This window comes from Parambassis ranga, chromosome 3 (genome assembly GCF_900634625.1).
Source record: "Parambassis ranga chromosome 3, fParRan2.1, whole genome shotgun sequence".
Taxonomy (NCBI): Eukaryota; Metazoa; Chordata; class Actinopteri; family Ambassidae; genus Parambassis; species Parambassis ranga.
Window position 1 is genome coordinate 7,410,318 of NC_041024.1, and position 10,211 is coordinate 7,420,528.

Below are 10,211 nucleotides of genomic sequence, written 5' to 3' on the forward strand. Positions count from 1 at the left end.
TAACTTTTCTGCCTTTTTTTCCTTTTTAATTGTCTGTATGAATATTTTAATGCAGTTTTACTTTAAGAAGCAGTCTAACAATATGTGAAAATATATAATATTAATAAATTAATATATTACAGTATATAAAATAAATACTTTTTTTAACCCTCTGACACCCTCCAGGATCTTCATGGTTCCTTGTCTTGTAGTCTTGTGAACCTAAAACCAGTTTCCTTTAAATGTTTTTGTCTCTGTTTGCATTGTGTGTTTTGTACAATAAGTGAAAATTAACCTGTCTGTCTGCATATGAATGTCACAGCAGGGTTATGCAACTGTTACGTCCAATCAACCATTACCTCATCATAATAAAACTGTGTTTAGTGAAAATATGTTTATTCCTGGTGTGCTTCTACTTTAATACAGGTACAGAACATACAATAGAAGACAGGTCCCGTCTGCACGGCATCACACTGTTCCTAGAGTTTATAAAGCTGAAGACCTGCTTTGTTTGGCTGATTCTGAATATTTTGTGCACCTACCATATTTTAGAAAAGCATCAAAAATTCCCAAGCGTTTAAAGGCAGATTTTCTTTCTTAATACTAAAGTATTCACGCCTTCTGTCCATTAGGACACAACTTAGTCCCCACATGAATACTTCTCTCCATTCCTCTTTTCATTGTATTGCTGATCCTTAGTGTCCAGCTTGTGAACCACTCTGAATGCCTCTAAAAACTCAGTGAAGTCAATGCTGCCATCCTTATTGAAGTCAATACTCCGTGCCAGGTCATCAATGGCACTGTCGTCGATGGCAACCCCCAGGTGAGCACTGAAAAGCCGCCAGGTGTGACGAAACTCCTCGATGGAGATCAGACCTTGAAGACAACAAACACTTTATATTAAAAGGAGCACATTCTGAATTATTTAAGATATTTTGCTTTTAGTTACCTGAATGATCTTTGTCTATAATGTTGAATATTATTTCGATGTCGGTCCTGTATCTGAACAAAGTTTCAGCCAAGTTTGGAGTGACCTAGAAGGAGAAAAGAGGGAGAGGACGGCTGACTAAGACCACATCACTCATTTTGATGTAAGAAGTGGTGAAACGTGTGACTCATTATGTAAGTAGTATGTAAATGCTGGAAATAGTATGGATGTAATTACATATACTATACAATGGTAGTGTCCTTAACTTGCTTGCTTGTTCTTTATACAACTCTAGTTTTTGTTGCCTAGATTTGTTGCATTGTGTTGCTTCTTTAGAAAAGACCAACTCCAGCTTATTTGTCAGAGCTGCTCCACTCATTTGTCTCTATGACTTGCTGATTTAAGTGTACCAGCACTTAGTGGATCCTAGAGCTACAATGACACTCAGATTCGGCTACAAACTTTGGAACAGCATTCATGAATGATGACTACCACATACATTATCCTGACCTGAGCATTTAGGAAGCAGTTTTTAACTGTTTATAGTCAACAAGCTTGTAAGATAAATGTAACGAAGCAGTTGGCATTTAGAAGCTCAGTAGATGTAATTGGGTACTGCTTCTCACCTGAGGCAGAGAAATTCCTGGACCCATATCCTCAAAGCAGGACTGATATTGCACACTGGCATCTGGTGCCAGGCGAACTAAAAGTGGACGAAGCGTCCTCCAGGGTAGGTCCAGTCTCAGTACAGACTCCAGGACCTGAGCCCATTCACTGACTGAGACACGACCTGGAAAAGACAACATGCCTATATAAGATCACTCTACATGAAAACCTGGGCAAATTCATGTTACAAGAAGCATGAGTGGAGCGAGAAGAGAGCACCGGTGTAATTCTGGTCATACTGCTGGAAGCCAGCCATCAGCTCAGAGCGGTGGGCGAACAGCTTCTCCTTCAAGGCCCTGAGAGCAGAGCCTTCAGCAGCTCGGACTCTGCACAACACAACGCAAAGGCAATAAGACTAGACTGATACTGATACAGCTTTGGCCCTTCGTACATACAGACAAAAGACTCACACTGTACCTCTGCGTCAGAGTAAGTTTACGAGTTGTCCGGCTGACTTGGTACTGGTAGAAGCGAGGAACCAGTTCTCTGCCCAGTTTGATGTAAGCGCCACGGTTGCTTCCCTCCTCATAGTAGTTTGATGCTGAGAAGATGGTGATCACCTGCAGGGACACATTCATAATTCCAGGCTGTTGAATATTTGGGACATCATTATTCTATTCACTGTCTACCTGTCCACTATGACAGAGCTCATATCCCTCCTGTTTGCACTCATGAGAGCGGATGAGCAGCTGGAGTCCATGTTGGAGCAGCAGTCTCTGGGTAATGTCTGGGCCGAAGTAGCAGCCTCCACCTCTGAATGTGTTGGGGCTGCAGCCATCTTGGGGTTTTGGGTCACTCCATAATATGTCTACAATCTGCTAGACAGTAAAGCAGATAAAAGTGATAAAAAAAACACATGACAATAAGGCAACTGGGTTTAAAACTCTATCCTCTCCTCTGACCTGTTTCCATTCTTGTTCATGATGCGGAGGTGAAGGAAGGGGAACTGAGGACAGCGAGTCCAGAAAAGGCACTTGGAGGACATTAACAGAGTAAGGCATTCTGGGAGAGGACGAACATGGACGAGGCGAGAGGCAGGATGGAGTTCGTGGAGAACAGAGTGAAGAGGAAGAGGAGGACGATGATGAAGAGGAAGACGTAGAGGCGGCGCTGTCTTGTCGGCTGAGCCCGCATTGCCTCTTTCTACTGTTAAAGGAGATGGCGGTTTCACTTTAAAACTCTAAACCGTGTGACGTGTTTCAGTGTGCGGCTGGCAGACCTCTGGTTGGGGGTTCTTTGGTTCCTACTGTGGGTGCGACTGCTGCTGGGACGGGAGCCATCTGTTGATCTCATTCTTTTGGCCTGTCTGCAGTACTGACTGATGTCCAGCTGCTCCAAACTGCGTCTGGGGAACCGCAGGGCAGATTTCACCTAGAAGCAATGGTGAGTATACACCGGTCCACAAAGTCACCATTAAACACATAGGGCGTCTCTGCAGAAGGGAGGCCATTCTGGAGAACATGATGTAAAATCAGATCCTTAGCTTGGACCGTAATGTGAGTATACACAGATTCTTAAAACAGTAAACAAGTGGTTAGAAATTACTAAAAAGGGGGATAGTTGGGATAGGCTGGTAGGCATGCTGGGGTCCAATAAACTCTAAACCTCCCAATTCATGCATGTTTTCTGTGCTCGAGTGATACAGTATGTGATTACCTGGTCAGATAACATATCTGAGTCTTTGCGTGTGAGCAGAAATCACTATACACTAGATACATGTATACTAGATTCATTAAAATGACACAAAGAAGCTAGTGTGGCCAGTGCAGCGGATAAAATCACCAACAAGCTACAAAGAGAGTCTAACATGGGCTGATAATTTGCATAGGTGTTGGCCACACGTATCCATCAATGCTACTGTCTGCTGGATATGAAAATAGATTTTTATCTTGTCAGTCCTACAGACTACATTGATGCTTTCCTGACCCCTTGTGGACAGAATTGTATTTTTACAGTTATAAAGGTGTAGAATAAAGGGAAATGTGCTGCTTGTATCCACTGACCTTGTGTCTTTCTATAGAGCTGAGGAAGTCCAAGTCAGTCTGATCTGAAATCCCTCCATGAACAATCAGAACCTTTCCATCAATGACTGTTGCGACTGGCAGCAGGCTGAAAACATCCTGAAATAGCTGGAGGATCTCACGGCCGTGAGTCTATACACAGTTAAAAACAAAGGAAACACTGCTCTGCTTAACCCATCCAGCTGTAAAGCAGAATAATGACATGGATGTGGACTTTACTGCACCTTGTACTTCTGCATGACTTCTTTTGTGAAGCCATATCTAGAACAAAGCAAATGATCACATATCAAGTAATCATTTCATGTTTATGTTTGCTAATAGAAGAATGTGTTCTTCTTCTTCTTGTTCACCTCAGGTTCATTATGTGGTCTTCGTGGTTCCCTCGGTTCAGGTGCATGTAGTCAGGGTAAAGTAAAAGGTAGGCGAACAGTAGGATGGCCACTTCCACCGACTTTTTCCCACGGTCCACAAAGTCACCATTAAACACATAGGGCGTCTCTGCAGAAGGGAGGCCATTCTGGAGAACATGATGTAAAATCAGATCCTTAGCTTGGACCGTAATTAACATTTAGCCTACCTGTTTAAATTCAAGCAATGCTAAGAGTTTTCAGCCTCCAAATACAGAAACTCACTAAAATTTGAATGACATCTCCAAGAGGTACCAGGAAACTTTGGGGTTTAGGTAGAAACCTGGTAGGAACCCGTACCTTAACTTTTTTCATTGTTGGAAGCGACGCAGAAGAGAGGCAGCAATGTGCCTGCGGGCTTCTAGTCTGCCGGAAATTCACAAGAAGAAGAAGAATCAGACGAAGGAGAAGAAGAAGAAGAAGAAGAATCAGAGGGAGGAGAAGAAGAAGAAGCGAATAACCGAAGAAAGTTAAGAGTGATGTCTGAGAAGAAACGAAAAGGGAGAGATATAAAGCATAAGGCCAAACAACAATTAATTTCGGCGAGAGCTGAAAAGAACTGTTGTCATAGCGACGCAGGTCGATGATAATGGTTGCTTCCGTAAAGACGATTTTGTCTCGGTTGAGTACGGGTCCGTAAGGTACCGTGGTATGTGTAACCGAACCGCCTCGGACAGACGACGACAACGGATTCCTTTGAATGGAAGCCGGCTAAACTAAGGTAATATTGTCATTAAACTGATTGAATATACGTTTAAATTGATGGATGTTTACCTGGTTGAACTATTACTATTACTGCATTCATTGTATTTGCGCAGAAACACTAAAAGCTCCTTAAAGCGATGGTTTACAGAGTTTATGTTGATGTGACACGTTTGTTCGCTGTCTGGGGAAAAGTTAATATGGGCTTGTCTATATGGTTGTGATTGGCAGCAGAAGCAGGCGGCAGTTGTCTTCCGGGTTCTGTGCGTGTATGAGTGTGCGCGCCTGCGCGGGCTGAGAGTCATAGCGCTGAGAAGACTGTTGTATGATATTGTAGCTACGGCCCACAGCAGCCTGTGTTAATTTTATTTGAGTGAAACTAAGAAAACCAACGAGTTGAAGTAGCCTTCTTGTTTGAGACACACACCTCCAGCTCTAAAGGAGTTTGCTGGTGGCCTTGGCTGCTAGTCAACAAATGTGCATGTAGAAAAATTTTGTTTTTTTTTGTTTATCAGACTGTAGGGGGACTACATAGTGTTGCTGTAAGAGACAACGATACAGTTTTACCTTGTAAAATATAAGAAGCAAGTCGTCAAGTCGGCCATGCAGGTCTCCTGTGTCAGAAGAAAAAAAAGAAAAGAGAGAATTCTACTGTTGACATATTGGATCCCTGTAGTTCATAGAAGGCCTAAAATTCCTTAATCATTTCAAAACAGCATCCTCAACCTCAGCAGTGTGTGTTTTGTTTTTGTCACAAGTATTCTTGAGTTTAATGAGATGCAACTCTTTTTACGAGGAGGCAGCTGTGGAAGCAGAGTCAAGTGCCTGATCAGTGTGCAAACAAACAAGACCCTCCTTTCTTGGAACGATGCCATTAAGATACAGTCAACTGTATTTAAAACACATCAGCAATCATTTAACTAATAAACTGGTCATTCATTTATTCAGCCGCTCACTGCACAGCGCGATGCTGCAGAAGCACAGGCAATGAATTATCTAAGTCAAACTGAGCCACCTACCACAAATCGTGATCTCTTTGGTATATGATGTTGACACGTGGATGATGTTTGGCATCTGTTTGAGGAGCTTTTTGGTCTCATACAGCAGCAGCAGAACATATCTAGCATGTAGAATCTGTATAAGAGAAAAGCAGTGATTTCAGAATAAAAACCTATACTTAGTCACTGGTGAGAAAGGCTCATATTTGGTACCTGTTGCTCTTTAAATGCACTGAGGAGAGCGTTTGTATCAGAGACCGAGAGCGGAAATGATAGTCGAGGCCCTGTGTAGGACTGTGGAACTTGGATCAAGCTGTAGCAGGTCTCTTTGTCTAACCATGGGTCGACCACCGGGTCCAACAGCTGGGAGATCAAGTCTGCAGGACACACACTAAGCTCAAACTCATATATATATATATAGTAAGTAATAATAGTAACAGATGCTGACAAATTACAGAAGGCAGACATCCTTAACGCATAGTAAACAGATGTGATAACAGATGTTTGACTGATTATGTAGTTTACAGTTTAGTTTATCAAAGATGAATTTTCTTAGTTTAATCAGCTGCATGTGCTGCAGACAGAGGTGAGACTCCAATAAAGGAGTAGAGCACCCTGCTAGACAAATTATGTTATAACATATTTCTAAATTTAATGTTTTTTTTTTCAGTTTAATGTTGCATAAAAACCTTTTAATATCTGCAAACATAAATGCCAAGACCAATACGTTATATATGGGACAATGGCAGAAGTAAATTTTGGTATAGCTTTAACTTTGTTTTTTTGCCTATAGCAGCAAGTCATGGTAAATATTTATTTATACTATGTAAACAAAAAATATGTATTTATATTATAAGATGAGGCATGAGGTCTCCTACATGTACAGACATAACTCTTTTTAAAATGGTTAGGAGAATCCCCACAGTGTTGAATGCTCCTATATTAATGTTAAATGTTATGATGTTAAGGTTTGGTCTGTGATGTAGCCACTGATGCCCTTAGATCATGTGAAAACATGACTGTGTATGAAATAAATCGCAATCAGACCATGACCTGAACTACAACACACCACATATATAGAATCTAATTGCTAGTTTCTTATAATAAACAGCTTGACACAGGCATCACATCCTGCACTGTGCGTCCTCACTGAGTTGTATTAAAAGACCACTCCAAAATGCTAATGAAGAACTGATAGCCTCTAATTTATGCAAACAAACAAGGCATCTACCTACAAGCCCATTTCTCTTCTGTAGGACTATTGCCTGTGTATTTCCCCTTTAGTGCTTATGAAGTGTCCTTACTTCTGTCTCACAAAACCACGTATGCTGTAAACGTTAAATAAAAACACAGAGCCCGGCCTTTGTGCATGTTGACATGATGTAAAGAGGCCAATGAAGAGGATGGTCAGAAGATGATGACCTGAGCATTAGTTTGTCAATGAAGCATTATGCTTTTTAGCTGGATGAGTGGGTCAACACACACACACACACTTAAGCCACAGCTGTTTCAAAAACACACTAACACATTGGCCTCCACATTCACAGTAGTTGCTAAGCAACTGGGCAATAGGATTTCTAATCTAGACCAAAATACAAAGGTATGACTAATAAAACTGGTGTTAGTTTGATAGTGATAAAAATATATTTTCCTGTGTCAAAACAGCACCAGCTGACAGCCAGCTAATAGACTGACCCTATAACGCCATTTCTTACAGTTCATATAATAGCATTAAGTATATAAAATGCAGCGTTCACTATGTTTAATGCACAGGAAGCCCTGTTTGGTGTCATTGGGATAGGAAATACATACCAAAACAAAACAACCATTATTGGCTGAATTCACTGCAACATTGCATCAATATGGCTACACTAATTTTGAATGCATAAAACTACCATTACTTCAACATTTTCAAGGATGCAAGAAGAGTTCTCAACACACACTAACTAACCTGGCCCGTTTCCATTCAGCTGAGTGAAGTTATCCAGCATGAAACTGAAGAAACTGGAGAGCTGAAGAAAAAAAATAATTCACAAGGCTTCTGAAAATTAGCACACACATTTTGGAAGCAGCACTAAAAGGCAGAACATCTACCTGTAACTGGTCCTGTTCTCCGGCGTATTCAATGGACTGGAAGATGTTCCAGGTGTATCTGCGTCTCATCTCAAGGCGGGCCATGTAGCGCCGGTACCATCGCTGGATCAACACAGCAGCCTTCATAGCTACAAGAAAACGCAGAGGATAGTTTTTGAAAAGTAATTTAACATAACTTTATAAATCATAGGAACATTTTGTTGCACATGGTGCAGCATTTGCAAGTATGTAAAAATACACAGATTCATATACATCTCACATATGTCACAAGAGCAGGGTCTTACTCAGAGCCGGGCTGGGAGTCTTTACCGTCTCATCTGTGAAAAGAAATACTACAATTCAAGCAGACGAAACTGGTAATTGAATTAAATCATGTGCAAGAGAGAACACACATGCAGTCAGAGAGATAACAAGGCACAGGGGAGGTCAGGTGCAACGGTGGGACTGGAAAAACTAAGCAAATTAAAGGAGCTTTTGGGAGCAACAGCACTCATTAAAGAGAAGAGAGAAGACAGACTGTAGAGACAGAAAAGCACCATCTGTCAAACATCTGTGTATGTGTGCAACAAGTCAGAGGAAAATATGTTCCTGCGAAAATTAATTATCGTAAACAGTGTGACAGAGAAGACTAAAACTGTATAATAATGCCATGACTCCTTCTCAGTAATGTTAGTGAGCAAAATCAGGGAAATGAACATCAAGTGTTTGTCTTAGACAGACGTATACAGGTTAACCCCATCCTATATGCATGATGTAGTCTTTTACATGGATAAAAGTAATGATTAAGTACTTAACTATGTTATGTCCAGACTCTAAACATATGGTAATTAATTACACCAAGGATAGAAAAGTGGTGAAAGCTGTAAAAAAATGACCAAAATGCTTAATGCAGTATGTATGAGGAGGAGGTATCACACCATGTTCCACCCTATTTTTAACGTGTGCAGGTTATTTCTGAGCTCCAAACTCTCCAATCAGCATCCAACAATTATCAGGTGTGTGTACATGTCAGCTCTGTGTACTTTTCACACCTTTTCTCAGAGGCAACAGGTCACAGTTTTCCAGCTGACAGGACAAAACATGAGTCACTCCTGCAGGGACCATTAAAAGTATTGTGTAGGCAAGCTACAAACATACGTACCTATTTCCACCTTTTTTTCTTGCGTTTCCGTGGCAACTGAGCTGCCACATCCCATGGTGGTCAACAAACCAGGTTCAGGGGTCACATCAGTCAGCTGTCGGTGGTTAGCAGTGTGCGGTCACATCAGGATGGTGGCATATGGAAGCTGCTGCAGTGGGACCTTAAAAAGTAAAAAGAGCCTGAGGGACATAAAGCATTTTAGATCTTCTCCAGATGATGTAAAACATATTAACTCAATTATTTTTTTGTTCCATTACAAATGTGTACATTGTAAACAAATTCATTCATGATCAATCCTCACGTTATTAAAGCTGTGCATGGCAATATGTGCAAAGCAATAAGCAGATCGAGGAGAGTCACATACAAATCCAGCTAAAAGGCTGCACCACCTTTTACGCAGCACTATTTTCCAGCGAGGCGTTTACATTGTGCGTACCCGGTCTAATGGTTCCTACCTGTAGCAGCGTGTGTCCGCGCGATCCGGAAATCATGAATGGGACATACAGATCGGTTGCCACACAAATGTTTGTATCGAGACTGCAGGCAGCAGACGTTGTGCTCCGTGTCCTCTCTGGGGAAATTTGAATATATAAAAGGCTAATGTAAAATATACTGGACCGCTTCCAGAGGAGCAGCGGGCGCAGCAGGAGCAGCTGCAGCAGCAGGAGCTCATGGAGGAGGCGGGGGCATCATCAGGTGGATTTTAAACCACAGCGCAGCGTGGAGAGGGGCCGCTGCTCCACCTTCTGTTGCTCTTCCTGGAAATACCCCCAACATGTTTCCCCATGTCGCAGGTGCAATAACTCACACAATTCCTCAAAAGAAAAAAAAATAGTGTGAGGAGATTTTTCCTCACTAACTCCTTGGCTCCTCAAATTAAGAACAGTAGCAAAATATGCCATTTATTCTCATACACAAGCCTCAGGCAAGGCAAAATGTTAAGTCTGAATTCACAGTTTGTCTGCAGGAACACAGCTCTGTGATGTGCTAAAACTTGTTAGCTTTTTTCTGCTGTGCACCATGAATGTGTGGATAGCAGCCAGAGTAAATCCCGTTGAGGCATCTCAGCTGAAATCAATTTACAACCACCAAAACCTGATCAGAATCAAAATCCCTTCATTTATCCCTGTGAGGTTTTTTTTTTTTCCCCCAGAAAAAAATAAATGCCTCTAAAAACCCCACAGTTCCACTTTAATCAAGTGTGCACTGGCTTGGAGTCTTGCATAAAGACAATAAAATTAACTTTAAAACTCTTTATTATAAACATTAAAATAC

At 41.5% G+C, this 10,211-nt stretch overlaps 1 protein-coding gene across 2 annotated transcripts; it reads right to left on the minus strand.

Moving 5' to 3' along the window:
* Window positions 1-385: 385 nt before the first annotated feature.
* ppef1 (protein phosphatase, EF-hand calcium binding domain 1) lies at window positions 386-9,521 on the minus strand. 2 transcript variants are annotated; one of them, XM_028401738.1, is made up of 19 exons: window positions 9,392-9,521; window positions 8,937-9,096; window positions 8,080-8,112; window positions 7,796-7,923; window positions 7,653-7,713; window positions 5,915-6,078; window positions 5,723-5,837; window positions 5,271-5,317; window positions 3,945-4,111; window positions 3,819-3,855; window positions 3,577-3,726; window positions 2,793-2,944; window positions 2,476-2,719; window positions 2,203-2,388; window positions 1,991-2,133; window positions 1,793-1,899; window positions 1,534-1,697; window positions 929-1,013; window positions 386-855 (listed from the first exon to the last, which is right to left on the minus strand). In XM_028401738.1, exons 2-19 carry the CDS (start codon window positions 8,989-8,991, stop codon window positions 620-622), a joined length of 2,274 nt encoding a protein of 757 aa, XP_028257539.1. In that variant the 5' UTR covers window positions 8,992-9,096; window positions 9,392-9,521; the 3' UTR covers window positions 386-619. The 2 variants fall into 2 exon arrangements, with proteins under 2 accessions (XP_028257539.1, XP_028257538.1); XM_028401737.1 differs by having other exon boundaries at window positions 2,203-2,391.
* Window positions 9,522-10,211: the final 690 nt, after the last annotated feature.